Genomic DNA, 26,397 nt, shown 5'->3' with positions numbered 1-26,397 from the left:
GGGAGCGAGGATTGGCTGGGAGAATTCTCCGCGAGCACAGTACCAAAGATCCCCCAAACCAACTAACAGGCCTAACCTGACATTACTCTGTGTTGCGGGTAGCTTTATTCCATGGTTCTTGACTGGCCCGCTCGGCGAAATGTGCCTGCGGATAACAAAGTCGCCCGCAAAATGATCACATATGGTGCTGGTCTGATGGGGTACCGTCGAGGGAGCAACCGTGCCCGGTCAGGACAGCGCAATGATGATCCTTTCTGGGCTTTGCCTCTGCAATGCCGTCCTATGGCTCCTCCAGGGCCTGTGATCGATCTGCTGAACACCCTAATGAAGAACTGACTCTTGGCCAATGATTAATCCCTGTTCGCGTGGCTTAGGTCAGAGGATGGACGCTTCCCCCTTCCCAACCCGACAGCTGTCTCCTTCTAGGCTCAGCTATTTCCTCAATAATTCCACCATTAAGCGGAAGATTCTTGTTGGGCCATTGGGCGGCAATACCCAAGTGCGTGGTCAACCACTGCATCAACCGCCTGGGCATAGCTTGCCTCCACTGGTAACTCGGCTAAGCTCTTGGAATCAAGAGGCACCCATATTACGGAGTACACCTGTCACCAGATCGACGGATTTCCTTGTCTTGTGGGGCACTGTTCAGCCTGGACCTTCCTCGATATCAGTCGCCACTTTCCTTCTCTAATCTGATCCTTATCGTTCCTGCAATATTATAATATACACTCCACCGCCAAGCAGGCGTCTTGTCGAAAAACAAACGAGGGGCATCTCCACAGGTTGGAAATCGAGACTCCCCCTCTGCGGACAACAGGATGAGACAAGAAAACACTGGCTCGTCACCAAACGGCCATCCCAGGTAGGTACCTTACTGTTAAGAACTCTGTTTATTTCGCCCGTATTCTCTTGACAGTATCGGTTGACTGTTTTTGCCATTAGTCGCCACAACCAGAGCAGTCAAAGCGCGCGTCTCGAGCCTCCAGACAACTCTTCTCAAACATCTGACCGACTCGCCGAGGAACTGGTTTATTACCGAGGCTTCCTCGAACAGCTTCTAGGAGTAGTCCGCAATGGAGATCAGGATACTGTCAACCAGATGGTTTCCATGATACGTTCGGATGCATCCCACCAGCAAATCCTGGCAGCCTTATCTGAGAACTCCGCCAACGGCGGCCAGACTGCCCAAGGGGCTCGTGGTCGGAATAATCACAACCCAAACTGAATATCTGCAACCCTGTTATGCCTCGCATACCCAGCAGATTGTCCGCATGACGCATGATCATTTGATAAGGTCTTCAAAAGGTGTCCTGGCCCCCTTTGAACGCAGATGAAGGAAGTGGGATACAGCTAGACGAGTTATTCGTATATCTTTCTGTCTAGTATCATATTAGTCGGGTCCTTTAAGACAAGGAAAGTCTACCTATCTATCGTCTCACATATCATACCAGAGAGAGAGCCGCCACCGGCAGCTTAAATAGCTGTCGTGTGCTGAGAGAACGCTGTGTACGATCCTTAAGACCAGCAGATGTCTCGCACCAGGTACTGTGTTGCAACCAGGCTCCTGTTGCACCGGTCTATCTCAGTTAGCATCCTGTATTCCTAGAGGGGCCATGGTAGCCGTCCCTATGGACATAGCTTGCTTTTCCAATGGAGGCCGGTCTTGGACACAGCATTATCCATATCTGCCCTCTACACTTCTGGCTCAGCATAGCAATGTGCTCGTCGCGACTCTGAAAGCCCACTATGGTGACATAGAGCGCTCAGCGAGCATAATCGGCTTGGCTGCTTCCTGCAGGGAAGATGCATGAGAAACCATCCAATAAACCCGGAATGGCATTAATGAAAGCCGACACTTACCAAAACCAGCTATACATGTTAAGTGTCGCACTCGATCACCCAATTCGAAATTTGACAATAAGGACTAATGAGTTGAGAAAGTGATTGAGCGATCATCATATGTAGAGAGAGTAGTAGTCGCTGCTCGTGATGTCAAACGGAGCTAAACCCCCTTGAGCGTCCAACCAACAACATCCTTGGCTGCATACTATGGTGGTGCCTTCTCAATACGGATCTTTCTTACAGTGTCTAATTAGTACTTATTCCCCCACTTACGACATCAACTTCTTCCCAGTGATGTGCTGACTCACTGTCTACTCACTACGTCTGTCTACGGATCGATATTATGACGGACTATAGTGCGAAGACGCAGTTTTAGTAATCCTTTACTTCCATCACGACCCACACTGGTCTCACTTCCAGACTCGATAGCTTTGATGTAGGTCGAAGTCAACGATTTCTATTTCTTCATTTACAAGAAGCTGGTGTCGAAGCGACCGTAAAATTACGGCTACAATATAGTGATAATCTGAAATTAAGAAGCAATCGGAATTATACTTTACGATAGGCCCTGTGACCAGAATTGAATGAAACATGACGATTTGCTTTCATAGTCGATATCAGAGAGTATTACCATGACTACCGATATCACATCTGGAATGAGTCGGTGTATCATGTATCTATAAATCCTGTCTATGACACCAAAGCGCTTAAGGAGTGCAACGGCCGGTGAAACGAGGATACAAGGAGCAGTCGCGAACGGTGTAACGAGCACACAACCAAGCCAGGAAACGTTCGAGACCAAGACCGTAACCACCGTGAGGGGAGGTACCGTACCTATATTGTAGATGCATATCAGTTATACGTCTCTTAGAGAGATTACATGATGGGGAGAGGCTTGTGAAGGCTTGACTTACTTGCGCTGGTCAGTGTACCAGTAGTACGGGGAAGGATCCATGCCTTCGTGCTTATAGGCGGCCATGAGCTCATCCCAGTCGTCCATTCTCATACTACCACCGACGATCTCACCAACACCAGGCATGAGAACGTCCACACTCTCGGTGACACGGCGGTCTTCAGCGTCCTTCTTCATGTAGAAGGCCTTGATCTCAGCAGGGAAGTGGGTCAGGAAGATGGGTTGGTTGATGATATCGGTCATCTTTCTCTCAGCAGCCTCGGCAATGTCATCGCCGAACTCGTGAGGCTTGCCCTCCTCGTTGGGGATGTCGTGTTCCCGCAGCCACTCAATGGCATCGGAGTACTTCATCCGCTTGAAGGGGCGGCTAGGGGGCTTGAAGTCGGGGTTGAGCTTCTCGATGAGGGCCTTGGTGGCCGGCTCAGCCAGAGTCAGATCAATAACACGGCAGATGACGTTCTCAAGGTGATCGAGGAGGTCGTTGAAGGTGATGAAGTCAAGCTCTGCCTCGATGTGAGTGTACTCGGACAGATGGCGACGGGTGAGCGACTTCTCAGCACGGAAAGAAGGGCACACACAGAAGACGTCACCAAGGGAGGGGAGACAAGTCTCCAGGTAAAGCTGGGAGGACTGGGTCAAATAAGCATTCTCGCCATAGTAGTCGAACCCGAACAAGGTGCTTCCACCCTCCACCTGAGTCTGAACCATGGCAGGAGGAGTGACTTCCAACATGCGGTTCTCTTCGAAGGTCTGGCGGAAAGCCCGGAGGGTAGCCGCGCGAACCTTCATCACTGACGAGGCGGTCTCACCACGGAGGACGAGGTGACGGTTGTCATAGAGGGTTTGGGGATCAGCATCAGGTGCAACCCTAGTGGTGATAGCCTCCTTGTCACCAGCAGCGCGGCCAATGATAGTGTAGAAATCGGCGTGCAGCTCACGGTTGTTGGGAGCATGCTGCTTAGGGGGGACGGCACGCATCTCACCATGGATAGCAATCGAAGTCTCAAGGGTAAGAGTCATGGCATCGTAAGTCTTACACAGGTTGCCCGTCAGGACGCACTGCAGGTAGCCATAGCCATCGGTCAGAGTGAGGAAGATAACGTCCTTCTGAGCACGCAGACGGTGAACTCTTCCAACCACACGAACACGAGTTCCAGGAGTCTCAGACTCGGGGGATCCCAGCTTGACAACGGCCGGATCAGTCACATCAAGACGGATCTTGGTGGGCTTAGGAAGTGAGGTGTCCTCCGTAAGAACGACCTTCTTCGCCTCCTCAAGGATAGCCTGTCGCTTCTCAGCCTCCTGCTTCTCGCGGATAGCCAATTCTTGTTCCTTCGCAGCCTTTCTCTTCCGTTGCTCGTACAGGTTGGTGGCCTTCTTGACCGCCGATTTCGTGGCCGGCTTCCACTCCAATTTAGACGCGGGATCGGCGCCTGCCTCCGTGGGCTCAGTCTGGGACTTGCGGGTCAGGTACTGGTTGCCATCGGTAGGAGCGTGCTGCATGAAAGCATGAAGGAGGGTCTTGTAGGGGGCAGATTCGCTTCCGTTGGCGGTCGAGTCGTCCCTGCCGACATCTTCGTCAATGTAGATAGAAGCCATTTTGGCGGGTTAGGTGTAGGAGTCTGGCCAGCGCGAGGGAATCGGGGGGTAATGAGCTGGGCTCTGGCGGAGGTGTCAGTCAAATTGTGTTGCGGAGGCGCATGTGAGTCACCACGAGAGTCTTCTTATCGGGCGCTCATAGGCATTGAGTGATAAGACAAAATGACAGAAAGTACTCACATGTAGACCAGTACTCTGACCAGAAGGCGACTATGCAGCAAGTCCCGCGGGAATGGAGGCCAAGATGTTCAACTCGCACAGTGTGGAAGTGAACAGTGGAGGGGTAAATTTTTGGATCCCGATATCCCCACGTATTATTCAGGCATCAATAAGGCATACATACTGCCGCCCTGCGCGGATACTACCTTATCTAACCACTTGGAGACACGGGATAATCATTCGTCCGGACGATGTCTTCCATTTTAGTTAGTTGTAGTAGCCATTATGCACCGGATCTATTGACTATGAGCAAAATCGAGAGCTTCATGCTTGGGTATAAGTAGTCCCAAGAAGAGAACACATCGAACGATGTCTAAGGTAGGCCCCTCGCGCCGATAGAGACAGGAAGCGCTACGTCTTAGATCTCTCAATCGCCATGTCATATCTTCTAAAGAGATTTCTTGTCTTCTCAATCAACAATCCTACGGGCATTGACTCTGTACGGATTAGTGAATGGGTTATAACTGTACGGAGTATAGCACTGGCCATTTGCAGAAAGGCCCGCCATGGAAGGTACTACTGGCACAAGGCGCCAAGACCCAATTGTTCTGCAGCCGGACCGGATCAACACGAATTCCGTCAGGTTCAAGAGCCGCTGACCAGGACACCCCACCAACACAAGATCGTTCGTAGACGCTGTGGCTGGTTGAAAGTCTCCTGTTAGCCCCGATTCCTGGCACTTCCGCTGATTGATCAATCATTTACGATCAGAATGACCGATCGCAATGTGGGAAAAGCAAAGTCCCAACTGATGCATCTCAGGGGATGGCATAACTCCTGGAGGCGCTGATACCGCTGCTGCAGGGCGATAGAAAGGATTATAGATTTCTCAGCATTTGCCATGGCCGAAATCGCGCTGTCGCCCGAACTTGTTGGTCGGCCATCGTCTGAACACGAACCAGAAGAGTTTATTTTGGGGCAGGCTACGTGATACCACCCATTCTCAGATCGATTGATAGCAGAACAGAGCGCTTCAATATGCGTGGAAGCGCAGCATGCTTGTTTGAGTGGGAAAGCCGCTGCTTAGTGCTGCCCATGCGACGGATGACAGATGGTTGAATGGAGACCATTTCCCCATCTTTTGCCTCAAAAGTATGGATCTGCTAAAACCTTTCACTCCACAAGAATTGATTACGCTATTACTATAATTATCCATTGGGACTTTTCCCGCAGTCACAATGATGGTTCAAGTTCACCATGGAGCATTGACTGGTTGAGGAATCCTTCTGCCGCAAATCCCCTTTTTTACCCACCTGCTTTTCCTCCCCCTTTGATACATCGATTACATACTTGCTGCTCTGTCTCGGCCCATTCCTTGCTTACCTGACCCTGTAACAGTTTGTCTCTTTTTGGCTAGTTCCTCGCGTTCTTTACTATCTGGGATTGTTGGTTCTCCCACAACAGTTCCCTTGGTTCAATGTGATTTTATTTTAATTACTCGAGTTGTTGATGATAATATTTTGATAAGCTTTCATTTGTTTGATTACTGTTTACTTGCATTTCTATAAGATAGCCTGGGAAACGCGAGAGGAGAAGTATTGCAGGGTGTTGTTCTTGTTCTTTCCTCGCGGATATCATTCATTCATTATTATCTTTATTTTCTCCTCACTATTTTATCGCGCCTGTGTCCCTCAAACACGCGCCCCCCTTTTTCCCCTACCAGGGGCCCTCTTTTTTCCTCACCCTTCTTTTCCGCTTAACTTGTACTGGCGGCTGTAACCTTTTAGTTTAATTGTTCTTTGCAATTACTTTCTCTCTTTCCCTTTGCTTTTCTTTTACTCTTCGTCTACTGTTATTACCACTTATCCCTTTTTAGTTGGATTGTCGGCGGCCTTTGGATACCTTCTTTGTCAACGTTTGGGTCCGCTACAACCTGGCACTTTGGCAGGTCTGGGGCGTTCTCCCTCTCCAGTACTCCGTACTCTCATTTGACAGGGTCACCTTTATTTTGATCATTATTTTTATCTTTTTATCTTTGTCCTCTCCTTCTAATCTCGGTTGGATCTCAGTCGGAGCACAACATCACTCTTGCTTTAGTCTCTCGGCCTCCTCACCCGCAAAGCCCCCTAAAGCAACTAAACCAGCGCAGGTTTGTCTCCGTTTCCACCAACTCAACCACTCATTGTCCATGCACATTCCAATTGACTAGCGGGATCCCTTCTAGACACGTCTTTATTGGCAGTCTTTCTGCTCCGTGCTCTTTGCCGTCCTTTCTGCTCTTCTTTCTCAGTTTGGTTACCTTCATTCTGGCCTCTCCAGGTCTCTGTTTTCTTCCTTATTTTCCCCCTTCTCTTTTCGGGGGTGATCATCGGGCCCGGCCTTTTTTTCCCTCTCTCCTGGCCATTCCTACCGTGTTGATTGCCTAGTACGTCCTCTCCCCCTTGACTAAGTGATATCGTTAATTTCCATCGACCACGAACTCATCTTATTCCGTTTTCCTTCATTAGGGGGACAATTGTGTCCTACTCGCTCCCTTCCCTCGCCATGCAAACCTCCGATGCAAGCATTCCGAGTCGTCTGATCCCTTCCAAGTTTTCCCACCTCAACGCGGACAGCACCGGCTTCTCTCACGGAGCATACGCCTCCAACAATATTCCCCTGCAGGGCCTAACGGACCGGAACGCTCGTCGAGCCAATATCCCTGCGATTAATACCTCTGCTCCCATCTCGGACAACATGGCCGCCTCTGGCGCCGCGTTTGACATGAACTTCACTCCCCTGCTACCTTCTCAGCTGCTGCTTGGTAGCCCCTTTCAGCCGGGTACTCCTTCTGCATTCGCCTCGCCCCAATTCGCCAATTTCGGCGGCTTTCCCCAGACGAATGCCTCATCACATGCCCAGAATCATCAGAGTCACCATCAGCTCGGAAGTCCGACCCAGCCCTCGCAGAATGCTGGCCTATATTCTAGTATGATGTCGACGGATGGTATAGGTAATTCTCAAATGCTGGGAGCTCCTCAGTCTCCTGTTGGTGGGATGGGGCCGCTGGGCAACGCAGCGTACGGCAGTCCCGCTGCCTCGGTAACCCCTGGCTTGCTTTCGGGTACGAGCCGAACCGTATACCTAGGCAACATCCCGGCAGAAACCTCCGCAGAAGAGATCTTGAACCATGTTCGAAGCGGTCAAATTGAGTCGGTTCGTTTGCTTCCTGACAAGAACTGTGCATTCATCTCCTTCCTGGACAGCAACTCCGCAACCCACTTCCACTCGGATGCAATCTTGAAGAAGCTTGCCATCAAGGGGAATGACATCAAGGTGGGTTGGGGCAAACCCTCCCAGGTGCCTACTTCGGTCGCTCTGGCTGTGCAGCAGTCCGGCGCATCGCGGAATGTATACCTAGGCAACCTGTCGGAGGACATGACAGAAGAAGAACTGCGGGAGGAGCTAGGAAAGTTTGGGCCTATCGATACCGTCAAGATCGTCAAGGAGAAGGCGATTGGATTCGTCCACTTCTTGTCCATCAGCAACGCGATGAAGGCTGTTTCTCAACTTCCTCAGGAGGCTAAGTGGCAGGCACCCAGGCGCGTATTCTACGGCAAAGATCGGTGCGCTTATGTTTCCAAAACGCAGCAGCAAAATGCTGCTCAGTTCCTGGGTATTGCCCCTGGATATGCACACATCCTCAATTCGGCGGACCGTGATTTGATCACCAACGCACTCGCTCAGCAATCTGTGGCCGCAGCAGCTGTGGCCACCACAGCCGGCGGAGTCAACAACTTGGGCAACCGGACCATCTATTTGGGGAACATTCATCCCGAAACAACTATTGAGGAGATTTGCAACGTCGTACGTGGTGGTTTGCTGCATCATATTCGCTATATTCCCGATAAGCATATCTGCTTTGTCACTTTCATTGATCCTACGTCAGCCGCATCGTTCTACGCCCTAAGCAACCTGCAGGGCCTCATGATTCATAACCGTCGTCTGAAGATTGGCTGGGGTAAGCATTCCGGTCCTCTTCCGCCAGCTATCGCCCTGGCCGTGAGTGGCGGTGCTTCTCGAAATGTCTATGTCGGTAATCTCGATGAGACCTGGTCGGAGGAGCGCCTTCGCCAAGACTTCTCCGAATATGGAGAGATCGAGCTTGTCAACACGCTCCGTGAAAAGAGCTGCGCATTTGTCAATTTCACCAACATCGCCAATGCCATCAAGGCGATTGAAGGGATGCGGAACCGCGACGAATACAAGAGATTCAAGATCAACTTTGGGAAGGATCGCTGCGGAAACCCCCCGCGTCAAGCTGGTAATGGAGGTCCGCAGGGTCGTAATGGGTCCGGGTTTGAGGGACCTCAGTCACCTTCTCCAGCCTTGAATGGCTTCCAGCAGAACCTAAGCCAATCTGGCTCGGGCTCTAGCCCGACTCATCCTGCCCTATCTCCTGCTCCAGGGTCTACGGGTTCTCAGAATGGTCAGCACCACAGGCATCCCCTGCAGACCGTCTCATCCCCGTCTGGCATTCTGAATGTCGGTGCAAACAATCCTTTGACTATGTACCTCAACCAAATGTCCGCCCAGCAAGCCCAGGAGCAGGAAAACCGGCTGAATGACCCCATGACCTTAGCTGGTCTTCAGTCCCAGCCTCAACCGCCACAACAGCAGTCGCTCTACAATGGCGCGAGCACTGGTGAGCTTTCCAACGGCAGCATCGAGGCCCCGTTGCACCAACACAAGCCGTCGACCAACGGATTCTTGAATGTGACCAACGGCTCTACAGGCCCCGGCCACCATGCTACCGCTAGCACCAGCAGCCTGAATGTGCCACGGGCGCAACATTCCCGGGCCGTGAGTTTGCCATCGTTTTCTCAGGAGCCTTTCGGGTCTGTTTCGAACCAGCCTCCCCGTTCTGGAATTGCCCATCAGCCGCAAAGCAGCTTTTCGAGCTTCACCTCTGCTCTAGGCGGTCTCAGCCATGCCGGCTTCGGATTAGCCATCCAGAACGAGAGTTCGCTGCCCGGCTGGGCCGAGGAGGAGATTGGAGCCAAATAAGTGCACCCTGCCGCTGCAAGGGTGATGCCCGCTATTCCACTTGATGAGCATAGCCATTCTTCTTCTGCGTTCTGTTCCATCTATATTGCTTTGCCACTTGGCTAATTCTTTCGATGTCTCCATTCCGATTTCTTTCTTTGTATTGGTTTCATTTCACTTCACTTTGGTTTTTCTCTCTTTCTTTTAATTGTGCAAATTTCCTTTCTCCGGCAACCCCCTCTTACCGATTTTAATATCCCTTTCTTCCTATACCATCCTATGTATTGCTAGCTGGGCATGATCTTCTTCATCTTCTTTTGCCTTTCTTTCTTGTCATTTCCATACTTTGATTCTGCTTTTTTGGCCATTTTGCCGTTTCTGATCTCCAGTTGGCTACGAAGGCGGATGAGATCGCAGCCAGATCCTAGACCGGTTTTGGTGGGGTCTGTTGATGTCTCAGGCTGCTAGTTTGCATATGTGATGCCATTCAACGGAACTAATCCCGAGCATAGAGCTCCCCTGTTGCACTGTGATTACGACAAGGGTTTATATAGCGGCGGAGGTAATTGATCCAGGATGATAATAGTGGATCCGCCAGCAAGGAACATAAGAAAGACGAGAAGAAGAGTGCTCAGTGCATAAGAAATGACAGACATGTGGTCACAATATTGAAACAGTCCCAATAGAATTGTAGTACTAGTAGATTGTACGGGGTAGCAGCTGCCGCATTGGGTAATGCGTCAACACCGCGATCACGTGAGCATATACCCGCTTGGTCGCGCTAGGCCGGATGAAGATGTTACCATGGAACCAAACGAAGCCGCTGCGATCACCATCATTTCACTTTATCACCACTTCGAGGTCCTTCATCACCATCGTTCTTTGACGACACGGTTAAGGCTGCTTCACACTTCTATCGAAGCACGATGTCTTTACCTCCAGAACAGATTAATATCAAGCGTCGCAGAGAAGAGGAGCCGGTTGAGACCCTATGTAAGACTCCCTTGATTCGTTGCATGAGCGGCCCTTCTTTAGTGACGAGGCCCCTCAATTGCAAAATATAACTAGCAGTTCCCCTCTGCTTTTTGGTCATTTTACCGAGTTCCCAACGCTAATGCAATTTTCCAGACATTCAGTCAGAGCTGCATCAGACTAAGCGTCGATTCACGGACTTTGTTTTTCAAAGGGTTCAGATCAGTGGCAATAGCCATGAAGACAGCTCGTCTAGCCCCTCTTCTTTCTCAGCAGCGCGGAGAAAACTGCTTACTCCGCGGTCGGTGAGCAACACCGTCTATCCAACTACTGGGGGCGTGACCAACCGCGTCGCTGGTGCAGGTGCAACTGTCCCTCTGGTAAGAGCCACGTCTCCTGGGGCAGAGTTCCGCGAGGAACGTCGCCTGGCCAACGCTCGGAAAGAAAATGAGGAGAAGTTGAGAAAAGCCTTGCTTTCAACACCTACAGAAAGCCAGCCGGGAACCCCATCTGCTGTTCCAGCTTCTAGTGGAACCGATGCGTCTAGAAAGGTAGCGTCGTCTGCATCCAGTGAGAGAGGAAGCCTAGCTTCCTCTCCGGGGCGGACGCAATCTCTACGCCGGTTCCAGATCTCTAGATCCACTACACCAATGAGCCCGCTCCGTAGCACAGGCGGTGGTGTCCAGAAACGCAAAGATGGCGCGGTCGCGGTGCTAGTAGAGAAACTGAGGCGCACGCCGCATTCGAGACAAGCGTCGATGGTTGCTGATGCTGCTGATCAGGTGGATGAGCAGGCAAGCATGACGGTTGCGGGCGCTCTGGCCTCCGAGCCCGAACGGCCGAGGAAGCGGCCGGTGGTGAACCAGGCAGAAAGGAAATGGAGAGAGGAGCGTAAGAGCGCGATCTCGGCTGCTAAACAGCATATCTCACAGGTGCTGGACAGAGAAGCTGAGGCGGCCCATCAGAGTAATTGGGAGAATGAGTCGGAACGATTGGCAAGGGAACTGGAGAAAGTGGCTCTGGAGCTGGACTCAGAAATGGATGTGACGGCCACCGAAACAGACTACACGCAGCGATCGGGGTCGCAGTTTTCGCGACCGGCTCGGCCTCATTCGGTGATGCCCAAGCCTCCGTTGAAATACCAACCGCGCACGCCCAATAAGCATCGTGCGGGAGCCTCGGACGCACAGGTGATGCAAGGGCCAGTAGAGAAAGCTGAAGAGGCGGCGAACACTCTGCCCGCGGGGCCTGAAGAGGACGAGAGCGACGGGGAGTACGTCTACGACACGTACATACGGAAGCCACTTCCAGACACTGGACTGCTTACGGACCCATTAGTTGGTTTGGATGCGGACCAGGAGGCTTGGTTGCGGCAGCATGGCATCGATGCGAATCGCCAAGACATTGGAGTTATCGTCATCACGCAGGAGGACGAGGAGTATTGGGAGAACTTTGTCGAAGACGATGAGGACGAGGAACGGTGGGATAGCGAGGATGCAGATTCGAACGGTAAGCAGTCGATCGCAATTTTGGCAGGACCTTCTGCAGACAAGGCTAACACCACGGGCGATCCCGGGCAGCTGAAAATAATCCCGCAAATGACTATCCAGATGAGGAGTTGTCGTGGGATGATGAAGAGGACGATCCAACGGCTATCTACAACAAATACCGGACATACGCTCGGTCTGATGACGAGGAGTTCGACTTTGACGACTCAGCCAGTGAGGGGCGCCATCGTAGTGGATTTGGGTTTCGGTCGCACGTGGATTCAGACGAGGAGAGCTGGTGATCGGAGGGATTACGGTGACACACACACAGAGGGAGACACGCACAAGCCATCAATCAGGAAGCCAGTGAGCAGGGAATGGGGGCATGGCTGACCGAACAACGAGGCAGCGAGACTAGCTCGGGTGGCTGCGTCTGCAGAACTCACGCCTTGTTTGGGTTGAGGAATTCATCGTATGTATGGTACTTTTAAAGCCATGTTTATTGCTGGCAATCGACGAAGACGACGAGCACCTCGATGAGGCTGGGCTCGAATCGACTCGACTGACCTCTTTTGCCGTCCATGAAGTCATTGACGTAGGGCCCTGATTCACCGCAAGATCAGCAGCCGTCATGCCTCTGCAGAAATAATCTGCATCCGCATCGCTGCTGCAGGATGAGCTGGGCCGCGACGACAGGACTAGGCCGTAAGCCAAGTCGACCGATGTCTCCGGCCAGTAAGGACCGTTTCAGAATTGCAGTGGTGTATTCTTCCTTCCTTCTTTCCTTTCCCTTTCCTTCCCTTCCTCCGGGGAGAAAGATGATCGATCCTTCAGCATCTCGGTTTCCCTTTTTCCCCCTCCCATTCCCAAGGCAGTAAGAACCACGAGAGCAGCAGATTAAGCTGGTTTCACCATCACCACCACCCCTCCTCCAGTTCTACTTCTGCTCAACCCCCACGACCCTTAACACACAGACTCCAAAATAAGATTCTAACGGACCGAAGTAATGCGGGGTCCAAATCCTTCAAACAATCCTCAAGCCGATATCATTCGCCCTGTCATCTGATAATACGATAGATAGAACCTTCTAACTTTTCTCTGAACAATCGTATTATACGGGAGTACTAGTCATGCTCATCTTTCGGGATTGAAACTGGAAGCGAAGAAGAAAATAAATAGAAAATTAATTAGTAATATCACGAAAAGACTAAAATAAAAAGAAGAAAGAAAAAGAAACGTTGAAAACCTAGTAAGACATACATGCACAACCAAAACAAGCCAACCATTCATTCAGGCCCAACACCTCCATCTGTCCAACCCACCTGATCGATCCCTCCTTTCCTCTCCCTCCATCATACAGCTGTATGTATGTAAGTATGTATATACGTATAGTGTATTGTATGTACTACCTATGTACATGCCGAGAATTCCATCCATGGCCTGTGCATCCACATCATGCAGGAAGTAATCCTTCCATCCGCCCCATCCATCCGCCTAAATGAATGACCATTTGTAGGTTTTATGTATGTACGTGAGTAGTATTAGGTTAAGTTAGGTCAGGTCAGGTCAGGTCAGACCAGGTTACACCTCTCTTTTCAATTTCCTATTTCCTTTCCTGCTTTCCTTTTGGCTTTGACTTTCATGTACGTTCGGGATCTGAAAAAGAATCCTTCGATCAGCATGATTTCGTCTGCAGACTAGACTAGAATTTTCTTCCCACGCGTCTCTTTTTCGTCTGCCTGGGTCTACCTGTCATGTCTCGGATTGTAAGTAAGTACTATTCTGGGTTGGTGAGGTGAGGGGATCGGCGATTGGTTGGTTCGCTTTCTTTCTTTCTTTGGATTCTTCTTTCTCGTATTGTCTAGATGGAGGGTGTATAATATGCTTGGAGTATTGGTAGTATTGGTATTGCGGTGTAGAATATTGAGTAGAACTTTGAATCCCTGGACGTGGGATATGTATACATAGAATCCTATAAGCTAGGCATTAAGTATACTATCGTCATGAGATAAACATGTGAATGTTACCTAGTATCTATCTAGCTATCATCCCAGTTCTGTCAATCCATATAAGATCAACCATATAAGCCAGGATAGACCTATAGTGAAACCCCCACTATGTGGCTATGGTGAAGATCAAAGCTCCTCTACTATACTAGACTATAGATTGGGTAACTTGTGGTGTAGTGATACTAGTTATAACTATTATTGTAGTGCATATCTTACTATAATACACTTGGATATTAATTCCACATGGTACTTGTTTGTCTATACTCGCATACGTAGTTAGAGGGTATGGTGCATCATGGGAGACATTATGTCTAATATATACTTCTAGCACAATAATGCGCTATTTACATACCATCTTAACTACTACCATATCACTTATACGTATGACAGATTGTCAAGAACCCAGCCAGATACAGAGGAAGTAAGTAGATAAGTCAGACAGACAGTCCGTCAGTCTACAACTTGTGTATTATTCTTTTTCCCCCTCTCACTGATATGTTCATCAAGATATACTCAGGTCTAACACTATACCTATCAAGTTCGCTATTATAGTCATCCTTTGAGTCAATAATTCGAAGCATTTACACCCACGTCTCCCCCATAAAACCTCTCTCAAGCAAAAGTAGATATACGCTTCTACCCTTGAGTATAAATGATGGTCTAAACCACTGTCTGTTCATTGGGGTTGGAGCATGGAACCAACATACACTGCCAAGTAAGACTTCTAGTTGCAGCCTATCTGTAATCACCATACACACCATACATAAAATACCGTATCGAACACACTCGCCCCCGTATCCATACGTACCACTCACTACCTCTCGGCCATCGGACATAAGTGCCAAAAGAGTCTATGACAACAGAGTGGGCAGGCTCTCTTTACAGAATGGCCTGATTCGCGGTTGGGAAATCTAAAGGTGTAATTATTCGCGCATTCATTCATTGCCCTACGCTTGTTCCTTACAACAAAGATTGATAGAAAGAATAATCCAGTTATATTGATGATTGTCCATAGTCCCAGTAGTTGTTATTTCCGTAGCCAACCCTTTCAAAAGGTGCTAAAAACAAAAATGTGATGAGAACCAACCCACCCTTAGCCATGTGTGTAAGATGCATGTATGCAAGCAAAGATCAGAGAGCCTCCCAAGTGATAGTAGTAATAGTAACATAACATGCTGAATGGTGCCGACGTAAAGAGCGAAATGAAATGTGACAAAAGAGATAAAGAGAAAAGAGGATAGAAAGAGGATAGGAGAAGAAGGGGGAAATTTGAGGAATTAAACAGAGAGGTATCTTCAGACGGCCGTGAGTTGTATCAGAGAATTTCCAGACAAAATAATAGGGAAAAAACAATTTTCAAAGACATCAAAATTGTCGAGTCGGATGGTCATTAGGAAGGAGTGAGGAAGTGGAGGTGTGTGAAGGAGGGTCTCTATTTTCCCCTCTTCTTTTCTCTCTTTTATTTTCTCCTTCACCTGGGGATGCGTCTTCTGAGAACTTCCTCTTTGGACTCACGCATCCATGGATACCATATCCCCACCCAGTCAACCACACCGAATCGCGGGGCCCCCGATTCAGCGGCAAGACCCGCTCCCTCGCGAAGAAAGTCACCGTCACGGAGACGCCGTTGCTCTCGCAAGGTTGGGCACTTCTTTTCTTTGATGAAGCGATAGAATTTGCATTGGATTCCCTGGAAGCCCCGACGCTGCCGGCTAGGAAATTGTTGGTTGAAGCTTTCGCGTACTTCTTTCCACTCTTGGCAGAGGTCCACGCGATGGTACCAGATGAAGTACATTTCCTCTTCCTCGTACTTCGGTCGAGGAGGTCGACGTCGCTCCGGGGCATTGCTGGAGCTGCTGGAAACCGAGTCATATCGCTCTCGCGAGTATGCGCCAGGCGATGACTCGGCCGATCGAGGTCGATAAGGAAGAAATGCTGCGTCCTGGGATGAAGCAGAACTCTCTGCGTAGGGGTGGTGGCCATCTGAGTAGGGGGAATAAAAGTATTGGTTGGGACTGGGAGGATATAGAGGCGACAGTTGTGGTCCTGGGTGGCTGTAATGCATCCGAGAGCTCGTGCTTTCTCTCTCTGATGATGGATTCAGTAGAGAATCAATGGCCATGCGGCTTTGACGAGAAGCCGGCATGTAGTTTGCCTGTGGCCGCTCGTGAAGAGTCTCCATGGTAAATGTGTAATAACAGCGATGATAGTAATGGACGCTTTAGCGAGGTGTTTCTTTTTTTTCTCCTTGGGGAGAGAAGATGGTGTTCCAGTGGTAAGAGGGTGGAGGTAGTAGTGCGGAGACAAAAATAGTTGTTCCAGTGAAGGGAAGAAACAACCGCCAAAGGAGACCAAGTATATTTGACGAAAATGCAAGTAACGATGACTTCTCACCCACAGTGAATATGTTGGACTAACCAGAGGAGGCCAGCACCAAAGGGGGGTGGGTGGGGAGGAGTTTAAAAGAAATAAGAAATTTGGAAAATAGTAAGAGATTAAGAAGAAAAAGGGAAGGAGCAAAAAATAAAAATGAAAAAAACAAATCAAAAAATGTGACAGATGTTGGGTGTGTCTCTTTCAGCAAAGGCCGAAGGCGCTTCTACACAGTTGCACTACTTTACAACTGGTGTGTGCCTTGGTGAAAGAGAAAGGGAGAAGAAGAGGAGGAGGGAAAAAAACAAAAATCTTGGGAGAGACAGAGGAAGTGACGTGGATAGAGTAGAAAGAGGAATGAGAAGCTTTGTTGAACCGATTAATTTCCCAGGACAAGCCAGTCCTTAAAGCATCGCCAACGCCGCACGAGACTCCCGGTTGGACTTTTAGTGAGGGCAATGGTGGCCAAGGGTCCCTGTTAGTTCTTCTTAACCCATGCAGCGTACCAAACCTCTGGGACTGCCTGGCCTGTAATAGAGGCCGAAGTGACTGCGCCCCCTGTCCGGTCGTGGGGAGAGTCACTCCTACGGCGGGTACACGACGGTGACCGGCGTGATGTGTAGCGCCTGCGCCAGCAGGGAGCTGCGAGGGTAGTATATTGGTTGGAGAAGAGGAGAAAGCCTTGTAGGAGGGGAGGGCTGTTCGTCCACTGGTGGCAGTGGTGGTAGTAGTCTCCTGTTGTTGTTGCTGGGGTTTGTTCTCGCGTCTGTTCCTTCAACCCTAGTCCATCTGCAAGCATGTCCTCACTCGCGGTGGCTGTAAAATAGTATACCGGTATTTATTTCGGCCGGTGATCCAGATGAACAAAATAGAAAGCAGTGAATAGAATAAGATAGGAACCCAAATAGAATAAAAAACAATAGCAGCAACCAGGTCTTATATGCAAGGATATAGTTTCGTCTAGAAACCCGTCAAGCACCAGAAGAATTCGCCACTTATTTTCAACGCCAAATGGATCCTCAGCATTCAAAATGATGAACTGCAGGAGAGGATGAGCGAGGATAAAAAGAAAACGACTGGATGAAAGAATGGCATCCGATGGATTGGATGGTTCAACAAGTGGAGATCGCGACAGGGTCACGTTGGCAGACCGACGACGTGCAGGGCCAGACTGGACGCTTGAGGGAGGTTAGTTTAGAGAGGGTCACCGTTGGATCGGGTAATTAATCGGGGCTTACTGTAATTTATGATCTGGTTCGGATTTTCCTATGATTTTCCTTAATTTTTATTCGGGCTTCTTATTTTCTTTTCTTTTTGTTTTTATTTTCATTTTCGTCCATTTTTGAAATTCTCTGATTTTATTTTTATTCCTAGTTTATTTCGAATCTGGGCTCCAACTCCACTCTCTTTCTCCTTCGTCTTTTTCTTTACCCCTCAGAATTGCGGCTTGGCCAGTTCGTGCACTGTGCAGATTAGATATCAGAAAAGTCAATGTGGAATGAGGTCGTATTGAAGAATCCACAATCAAGCGAAAGCGTAAATAATAATTCTCTTCTCTAAAAAAGAAAAAAGTGTGACGAAGAGAAAAGTGACGGAAGGAAGGGCCAAGGGAACAGGAATCGATCCTGATAAAACTGCCTAAGAAAACTTATCGCAAGATTAGGTTCTCGAAGAACAAAGACGAAGAACGAGGAGTAAGAGTGAATAGTATAGTAACTGCTAATTTAAAGCACCCAGTCAGTTAGCGTCGATAGTAATATAATGGGGATGAATAATAAGAATAATCAAAACCAAACTCATAATAATGATATGATAATGATCGCTTGGGGTCCGGGCCAAATTGACGACAAGCTTAATGGGTCCGGGTCATTCAAATCGTCGACCCAGCTAACTAACTACACTACTGACACTACTACATCGCAAGAGTTATCATTGTACTTACCTTAACCCTATTTAGTAGTTTGGCAACTGCCACGGATATGAAGAAGAAGATGATGATGATAATGACGACGACACCATCCTCAACTTGCCAGCCAACAACGCGCCTTACCATCTCTTGTCTCTTCTTACCTCTGGGCGGAGGATTGGCCACGCGGGGAGTGAGGGGGAGCAGACCTTCGAAAAGAGCCATCTGCATGAGCGTCATGTACACAATCAGTCAAATCCCTCCCACACACACACACACACACACACACACACACACACACACACACACACACACACACACACACACACACTACTACCCCCCATGTCAATTCTCCTCGTCGGCCCCCAAGCCTTTCTGCACTATCCCCATTCATTCACCCATTCCTTTGCCCCAGTGCCATGGGCTCGTTACTCTGCTTTCTTCTGGCACATGCAGTTTCTAGTTCCAACGCGCAGGTCTCGGTATGGCTGGGACAACGCCCTCACACTCACACACGCACCAGCCTATCAGCATAATTACAAATTCCCGAAGGATTCATGCCGCAGACTAAGGAGCAATAATAAATTTTAGAATAATAATATGATAATAATAGACAATACTCATACGATAATAATAAAAAATAACACTGAGCAATCAGAAAATTGAATACACGAAAAAAAAGCGTTCTGGAAAAAATGTGGTACGTATGTATCTTAAGGCGAAAGAGCCAGCCCTTCTAAACTGAGTATGTATTAGTCCCCACGTTTTGAGTAAGTAAGTTACCTGCCATTATTCAGGCTCTTGGCTTACTATAGAATGACTGACTGAACTGAACTGAAAGTGATCTCAGCCAACCGCAAATTGGTTACTGCTTTTGTCAAAGATGTACATTAAAGTGGGTGAAGTGAGAGAGCGATCAAGTATGCCCTTTACCTAAAACTCTCTAGACAGATAAATAATCACCTACTGATCGATTGACTGACTTGCTTGCTGAAGAATGTGTCAAACCGTGTTATGCGTAACAGAGTTACGCCAGCAAGGGCTTTCTCGTATTTATATTCCCCACCATTTGCATTCCGCAGCAGCTACTTTTACTCCTACGTACTAACTAATGAACTACTAAGGAAGGAAAACATCAATGCGGTCGTAATTAATGACTCGATTTGGCCTTCTCTTTGGTTCAAACCCACCTGGAAATATTTGACGCACGATCTGCCCGCGGCGAGGAGCTTAAGAGACACATACCTTTCCTTCCTTCCTTTCCTCCTGGGAGTCTATCTATTAGAAATAAGATATTTAGGGAATTGATCTAACTGGACACCTTCTAACAAAACATACGTAGTGATCAAACAAAAACCGAAACCCCGAAAGAAGACCTAATCAGAAAGAAAAATAAATTTCTCGAAAAAAAAGAACGCCGTCATTCGGCCGTAATACATCACACATAATCAAATAAATAACTTACGCCGCCCACAACATGCAGCCCTGCCATTGCATGAGAGAAAGCCAAGACGTAAAAAAAAATAAAAAAGTCATTCCAGTTCCCCGAACCTGATAGGTCGTTCCAAGGCTGCAAGACGGGTCGACCGAAACGAAGCATTGCAGGGTTCATTTTTTTTGCAATTTCCAAGCCTTTCAGATTGATTTTCGGCCGCTGGCGGGAAAACATCAGACGACACAACATCCACTCACTACCCATAGCTGGCTGGGGGGGGGGAGGGAGAAGACCGGGAGAGAGGGGGGTGGGTTTGTGTGTGGCCCGGAGCTAGTTTCGTTTTGTGTGCTGTGCTTGCTGCTGCTGTACTCCACAAGCAATCTTCATCTTGTACTTATCTACATTGGGATTGGGGATGGGGGTGTGTGTGTGTGTGGAGCCGTGGGAGGCTAGTTAGTTAGGTTAGTTAGCTTAGGATTGTGTCCGCGGTGGGTAGATAGTCCACTGTTCGCTCCGAGCCTCTCTTTCTCTCTTACTTTCTCTGTTTTGGGTATGACTCTCTTTTCTCCCATCCTAGTACCTATAGATACTAGATAGAAAGATAGTATCTACTTCAGACTAAATTAAATTACTTACTACGTACTATCTCTGGAGAGATGGACATGTTCGAGACCCCCATACGTACTACGTACCAGCCATCGCCGCTCGCTCGCTCTCTGGAAGATGTCAATAGCGATTGATTCATTTGGAATGTATCCGGTTGTGTTCGGGTTACTTTACTTACTAGTTTCGTTTTATTTTTTTTCTCTTCCCCTACTATCTATCTATCTACGTAGTTATCTGTCAGTAATGAATGATTAATTCGAATGGCTAGCCCAATCTAATCACTTGAGCGTGGTCGCTGGCCTTACGTTTTTCTTTTTCTTTTTCTTTTCTTTTTTTTTTATTTTTCGGAGAAATAAATAATCATAACAAAAAAGGGGGTGATGTGTATGGTAGTGGTGGTGTAGGTTATGGGAAAAGAAACGAACGAACGCAACGGGATTATACGGGAGTCACGCAAGACTAAAAATGTGACTGACTTGACTGACTGACTGACTGACTTGACTTGACTTGACTTGTCGGTGGGAAGATCCTTAGTTAGCAGGAAGCAAGGTCAATCTTTTCTCACTACTACTGATTTTCTTATTTCTAATTCGTTTGTTATTATTATTATTATTATTATTACTTTTTCTCGGGGACGCTAGTTGGCATATGGAACAATCCTTCATTCGATTTCTACACCTCACCTCGCAAAGTAAACGGAAAGGGAAAAAGTAATGAAACCCGAGAAGAAAAGTAAAAAAAAAAAAATAAGCAGAAGAAAAGAAAAAGAAAATATGGATGGAAAAAAGGATCACTGCAGGATTCGTGCAAGACCATCATCATCCATCAGCAGGTGAGGATTTGGAGAGAAAAAACGGAATGAGCAGTCAGTGAATGAGAGGCAGAAGAAGAAGGGGGGTGGGAGAAGGGGAAGCCAGAGTCAGCCTGAGGGACGGAGGGCAAGGAGGGAGGGGGGAAAAGGAAGCCGGCGAAGCAAGCCAACAGAAAGGCCGTAATGGGCCGCGTCTATTGGGCGCGGAATAGAGTCAGCAACCCAACCTGCAGTGGCTTTGCTAGCGTACCGTTGTGTCGGGACGGGTTTACGAATAGGATCGAGGCTCTAACGCTGTCTGGCTCTTATGGTCTCAGATTGCGCAGGGCCATTGCTGAAGGACAGGCGACCTGACAGCCAAGCGGGAGACACGATGTGTGTGGGTCCGAGCCTTAGTACCGGGGGGAAAAAAGGGAGGGGGTGGAAATTGGAATGGGAGAAATTTGAAAATTTAAAAATAATATAATATTATTAAAAAAGTAAGTAACAGAAAAAAAAAAAAAGGTAAATGGACACACAGAGAACAAATACTGGAATAGGGAAAAGTACACAAAGAGCCTAACTAAATCCACTTACTTAGTATGGACTAAAGATGAGGGCCATGGGATGGATGGCCCCAACCTAGCTTAAGGGATTAGCCATGACTGACTGATTGACTGACTTCGTGAGGCCACCACCATTAGTAGTAGTATCCTCGATCCTTCTGAATTTCTTATTTTCCTTCAATGTAATTGCTCGGTCGCCCGTTTCCAATAATAATTTCTTTCTTAATACTGAGTTTAAGAAACGATGGTCCTCCCACTTTGAAGAAAACCACGGGTAACCAAACTAGGTAATCGAGGTACTTACCTTTTTGTGATTATTTGCCGTTCCTGTCGATGATAAAAATCATCCCGAACAGAACCGCGCGGTCCAGATAACAATCTGCAGACCTTTGCCAACACATCCTCTGCAGCCGTGAGACGATCGCCTGCCCCCTCCTTATTCGATACTTGAATTGCCAGATGATCTCATCTGTCGGTTACGACGTAGTAGTACTTTGCGCGATGATTTGAATGTATGTAATGAACCCCCAAAAGACAGGGTATGAAGCCTGTTTTTTTACTTTCCTTTCTCATTTGCCTTTTTAATTTTTCCTATCCCACCCACTACTACTTGATCGGTACGTAGTAGCATCTCCATCCTCGATTGCGACTGGCGACACGGCACAACTATGGGGTATTGTATAAAACTCAGCAGGCCAAAATAGATTAAAGACCCTGCCATATAAGCTGAGACCTAAGTTGCTTAGCCTACTTCGGTAATGATTACATCGTTTTTTTCTTATTCTTCCAGAAGAAAAGGTCAGCAGCTGTCCACGTTGATGGCATCATTACCACAACCTATTATAGCCCCCTTCGGTTGGCATTCAGTAATAGTTGATAATAATAAGTGTTCATTATTTCAACCTCTCGGCGAAGAAGGAGGGGCGGGCTGAAGATCCGTGAAGGATTACCATCATTTGGCAAGTAAACGAGGGGACGAATCATAGCAGGGCCTGTTGCTCTCTTGGCGACCGAACTGCGATCTCACTCCGAAGCAAGTACCGCTGAAGGAACGATCTGGAGTAAATTCGTCAGCCTCCTTCAGGCCGGGCCTGACTGACATCCTCAAACCCACTAGTTGCCGCGGATTTGAATCCGTCACTGTCAAAAGACTAGCCGACCCATTTATTGTCTTGGGAGGATCCATCCTGGGTTGAGCACGGTGGTATATTTGGGGGCGCCTTTTTTCTGTTTTAGAGTCTGAGGAAGTTTTAGTCGCAAAGCACAAGACAAGTAGCCTAGTCGAAGAAGACGCGGCGGGGCTCGGGGATGACGATCCGGGACGGACGAGTCTGGAGCGAGAGAGAGAATAGAGGATTGATTGAGAGACAACGGGGAAGCCCGATTTGGAAGGACTCTCTTTCTCTCACAGAGAGAGGGACCCGGTCGGTAAGGTAATTAGCTTACGAGGGATCATCCATGAAAAGAAGGGGAAAAGAGGAGAAAAGAAAATAAAGAAAAACAAAACAAAAAAGAGTAACAAAACGTCAAAAGGAATTGGCAATGTTGACAGATCTGTTTTCTATGACTCAAAGAAGCAGGCTGGTTGGAGTTTCTCAGGTAGTAGATCTGATATCAGTATTATCAAAGTCATGCATATATCAGACATGTCGCACATGATGGCTGTAAGGAAGGCCGATGAAGTCACCCTTCAAGGTCGGGTCGGGTGCCTCCATCGACCGTGCCTGACACCCACCCACAGGAGAAGGGTTGTTCTAGGCAAAGTGGGCCGTGTGGCCACAGTAGCAGCAGCAGCAGCAGTACACAAACAAAGCAAATCTTGAACCCCCCACACTCAGCCGAGAGAAGTTCCCACTTCCTCAACCTGAAAAAGGATCCATGATGGCCAGGGAAAAAGAAGGAGTGACAACCGATAATTGTGTCACTATCTCCACAACTTCGTTTGGCGCCGATCGGCCCCGAACTCATCCTAATTAACTAGCGTAGACGAGCACACAAATCACGGGATGGGCTTCTTGCTAAATCACTCCAATTTCTCGTATCTCTCGCTTTTGAATTCCGGTGTGTGTGTCTGGGCTATTATGGTGAAGAGTATGAATGGGTGTACTGTTCATCGTATTGCGTATAAGAAATTGATATAGAGTACTAGTATAGTGTGAGATGGTGGTGTAGTAGCCGTTATCCTTCACTTATCTTTTCTGCTAGTCGAGTCAATCAGCAGCACGCGCCCCCAAACCTTTCTAGCCTTTTCTCCAATCTTCTTTCTCCCTACGCTTTCCCTTTCCTTCAGCTCCCCTCGAGTCCATTAGCTTGGCATCGCAGGGAAAAGCCAAGACGATTACAGTTTCATTAAGTGGACCAGGCGAAAACGGTAAGGTTCCATCGGCAGCTTATCAGGTAGCTGTATCGAAATTCAAGTGCGAAACACCACCCTAAATAAAGGGCGGAGGCAGCCTCGGCCATGACTTACTGTACGAGGCAACAAAAGTATTACCCTAAATTGGATGGCCACTTTTTTTCTTCTTCTTCTTCTTCTTCTTCTTCCTCCTCCTCCTCTTCTTCTTCTGCTCCATATGACAAGGGGACTTGTATGGTGCCAGTTAGTAGTATTATTAGGACCTGGACATCATTAGTTCCAGGTTTCAACTGATGCAATGCTACACGGCGTAATGGAGCCGAACGGAGATTGGCTGAGGGTCAGAATTGCGGCACAGTCAATCTGCGCAAGCTCCAAACCCAACTCAGGCGCGTAGCATACCCTCTTGGCTTTACCCCATGCAAGTTATTCGAGCATATGACTCTGGCAAGTGAGCTAACTAGTCCATCACCCGCTTAATGAACTGGATGATATGCGTACGCGCATGCGCTCAGGCAGAAAGCGAGGGGAAGGTTCCGAGGAAATAACAACCATTTTCTCCGTCTGCAATATGATGGGCAGACCGCTAGAAATTCTAAGAATTAAAAATGAAAATGAAAAAGAAAAGAAAACAAGAAAAAAAAGGCGGATGATCATCCGTCTGTCAGCGCCCGTTGTAGATCCTATCCCGGAGTGTCACAAATTCCTTCGTCCCCAGCTCTCTGCTCCGTACAAGAGAGACAGGAGAACTAACTAAACCTGACTTGAGTGGAGAGGGTACTCCGGGGCATGTCTCCTTGAGGACAAGCTGGCCACTGCTTGCAGTAGCAACAAAAGGTCGCACTTGCTGCAACGATGAATGATTCCAGACAAGGCTATAACTAAATCACAACAATAACTTCAACTTTTAGCTCTCTTGCTGCCACGTCCCCCGACGGGCGACCCTCACCTGTTCTGCCTTAGTTCCCACCATCTTCTCCTCATCCGACGCGTAGCCGCAGCTGCGTTCGGTCACGTGAGGGTTCATCGCCGGGGAAGTCAGGCAGACAACCTATGACGAAGGGCCATTTTAATTAATGGCGGAGCTCGGCAGGTCAGTAGTTGGCTCGTTCCAGCATGTCGCAATTCTCGGTGGTGGAGACCAAGGCGAAAGAGAACAAAGAAAGTGGGCGGCAGGGATCAATTCCATTCCAGCAATCGACGTCGAGCACGCCAGGACACTGACTCGTAAGAAATTACACGACCGGGCGAGGGGGTGGATATTTTAGCCCATCCCATGTGTCTGGGACTGGGTTGGAATGGGCTGTGTAACTAATCAAATCCGGGATAACTTGTCTATAATCACATTCTTATTGAAGGTTATGCATCAGATGCAATGCAGTGATCATCTCCCTCGAGCGGTCAGGCAACTGTAGCACAGCGTTGCAGTTGCAGCGCCCATAGGGTGTTGGTGGTCGAGGTCTCAACAGGAATGGAAGGATTGATTAGGATCGTTGGCTAGAAATGACCTAGAAGTCAGAACGTTGCGGCTCAAGTTTGCAGCGCCGTCTAGGAGGTCGATGGCATTGCCTGGCAGCGCCAGCTTTGGGCGCAAGAAGTGAGGCACAGCCGCGGCGCCTAGAGGCTGGTGTCTAGCAGCGCTACTACTAGCAGCCTCAGGATTAGGCTAACTCCTGGGGGTCCAGCGGAACTCCGTACTACGAAGTACAACCGACCATCCTGCGTAATAATCCAAATGTAGTGATGCTGTCACTTTGTAGGTGAAACCAAATCAACTCCACTGACACCTGCGGCGATAATATCCTGTTATAGTAGTCAACCTGCAAGCGTGGTTAAGTGTAACTTATTGCTGGTCAGGGAGGTGTGCAAAAGACCAGCCCAGACAGTACACAGGTATGAAGTAGTACCTTCAGGGGCTATCCTAGCCATTCAACCCAGTCTTGAGTGCCCCGATTGGGAATCATTGCACGTTCTACATACCGAGTCCGGACACAGTGACTTAATGAGGGATGTTGTGATGATATTGTGTTGCCATTGTGTGACATATCGGAATATGTGCCGAGCCTCACCTGATTTGGATCTTCCAGAAAGATCGATATGTTCCTGTATTGTGTACTACGTGGTGGCTGAAGCCACCACCCTTCTCATACCGTAGTTCCGTCAAAGCCACCGGCCCGTCATCGATCAAGGATCGCAACTCTAAGCTTGCCTCAGATTCCAATTCAGTGCGAAGATATTCACTACTTGCGAAATGAAGGAGTAGTCAATCGATGCATAATGGATATATCAGGGAAACAGTTCAAAACATACGCGTTTGTACTTACCGGAACGGACGGGAAGATCCCGTCGGGTTTAGTTA

At 48.4% G+C, this 26,397-nt stretch overlaps 7 protein-coding genes across 7 annotated transcripts; 3 read left to right on the top strand and 4 right to left on the bottom strand.

Annotated features, from left to right (window-relative positions):
• Positions 1 to 818: 818 nt before the first annotated feature.
• BO88DRAFT_453900 (uncharacterized protein) lies at positions 819 to 1,225 on the top strand (the record flags this gene model as incomplete). Its single annotated transcript, XM_025710773.1, has 2 exons — positions 819 to 862; positions 943 to 1,225. The coding sequence occupies 2 exons, from the start codon at positions 819 to 821 to the stop codon at positions 1,223 to 1,225; spliced, it is 327 nt and encodes a 108-aa protein (XP_025562608.1).
• Positions 1,226 to 2,379: 1,154 nt separating this feature from the next.
• BO88DRAFT_405159 (asparagine--tRNA ligase DED81) lies at positions 2,380 to 4,623 on the bottom strand. The gene is made up of 3 exons (XM_025706805.1): positions 4,535 to 4,623; positions 2,757 to 4,417; positions 2,380 to 2,676 (listed from the first exon to the last, which is right to left on the bottom strand). The coding sequence occupies exons 2-3, from the start codon at positions 4,352 to 4,354 to the stop codon at positions 2,550 to 2,552; spliced, it is 1,725 nt and encodes a 574-aa protein (XP_025562607.1). The 5' UTR covers positions 4,355 to 4,417; positions 4,535 to 4,623; the 3' UTR covers positions 2,380 to 2,549.
• A 582-nt stretch (positions 4,624 to 5,205) lies between these two features.
• BO88DRAFT_51892 (putative differentiation regulator (Nrd1)) lies at positions 5,206 to 9,697 on the top strand. Its single transcript, XM_025712936.1, has 3 exons — positions 5,206 to 5,665; positions 6,583 to 6,662; positions 7,021 to 9,697. Exons 1-3 carry the CDS (start codon positions 5,633 to 5,635, stop codon positions 9,557 to 9,559), a joined length of 2,652 nt encoding a protein of 883 aa, XP_025562606.1. The 5' UTR covers positions 5,206 to 5,632; the 3' UTR covers positions 9,560 to 9,697.
• Positions 9,698 to 10,399: 702 nt separating this feature from the next.
• On the top strand, positions 10,400 to 12,716 carry BO88DRAFT_405156 (Iwr1 domain-containing protein). The gene is made up of 3 exons (XM_025706804.1): positions 10,400 to 10,531; positions 10,667 to 12,019; positions 12,091 to 12,716. Exons 1-3 carry the CDS (start codon positions 10,465 to 10,467, stop codon positions 12,297 to 12,299), a joined length of 1,629 nt encoding a protein of 542 aa, XP_025562605.1. The 5' UTR covers positions 10,400 to 10,464; the 3' UTR covers positions 12,300 to 12,716.
• A 2,563-nt stretch (positions 12,717 to 15,279) lies between these two features.
• Positions 15,280 to 16,376, bottom strand: BO88DRAFT_51880 (uncharacterized protein). The gene has a single exon (XM_025712935.1). The coding sequence runs from the start codon at positions 16,186 to 16,188 to the stop codon at positions 15,478 to 15,480; it is 711 nt and encodes a 236-aa protein (XP_025562604.1). The 5' UTR covers positions 16,189 to 16,376; the 3' UTR covers positions 15,280 to 15,477.
• A 3,211-nt stretch (positions 16,377 to 19,587) lies between these two features.
• On the bottom strand, positions 19,588 to 20,039 carry BO88DRAFT_51856 (uncharacterized protein). Its single transcript, XM_025712934.1, has one exon. The coding sequence runs from the start codon at positions 19,982 to 19,984 to the stop codon at positions 19,724 to 19,726; it is 261 nt and encodes an 86-aa protein (XP_025562603.1). The 5' UTR covers positions 19,985 to 20,039; the 3' UTR covers positions 19,588 to 19,723.
• Positions 20,040 to 23,306: 3,267 nt separating this feature from the next.
• On the bottom strand, positions 23,307 to 23,850 carry BO88DRAFT_51839 (uncharacterized protein). The gene has a single exon (XM_025712933.1). It carries the CDS (start codon positions 23,648 to 23,650, stop codon positions 23,366 to 23,368), a length of 285 nt encoding a protein of 94 aa, XP_025562602.1. The 5' UTR covers positions 23,651 to 23,850; the 3' UTR covers positions 23,307 to 23,365.
• Positions 23,851 to 26,397: the final 2,547 nt, after the last annotated feature.

Source organism: Aspergillus vadensis (assembly GCF_003184925.1).
Source record: "Aspergillus vadensis CBS 113365 unplaced genomic scaffold BO88scaffold_12, whole genome shotgun sequence".
Lineage (NCBI taxonomy): Eukaryota > Fungi > Ascomycota > Eurotiomycetes > Eurotiales > Aspergillaceae > Aspergillus > Aspergillus vadensis.
Note: the sequence above shows the minus strand (reverse complement) of the source record. Positions and strands in the feature narration are given on the sequence as shown.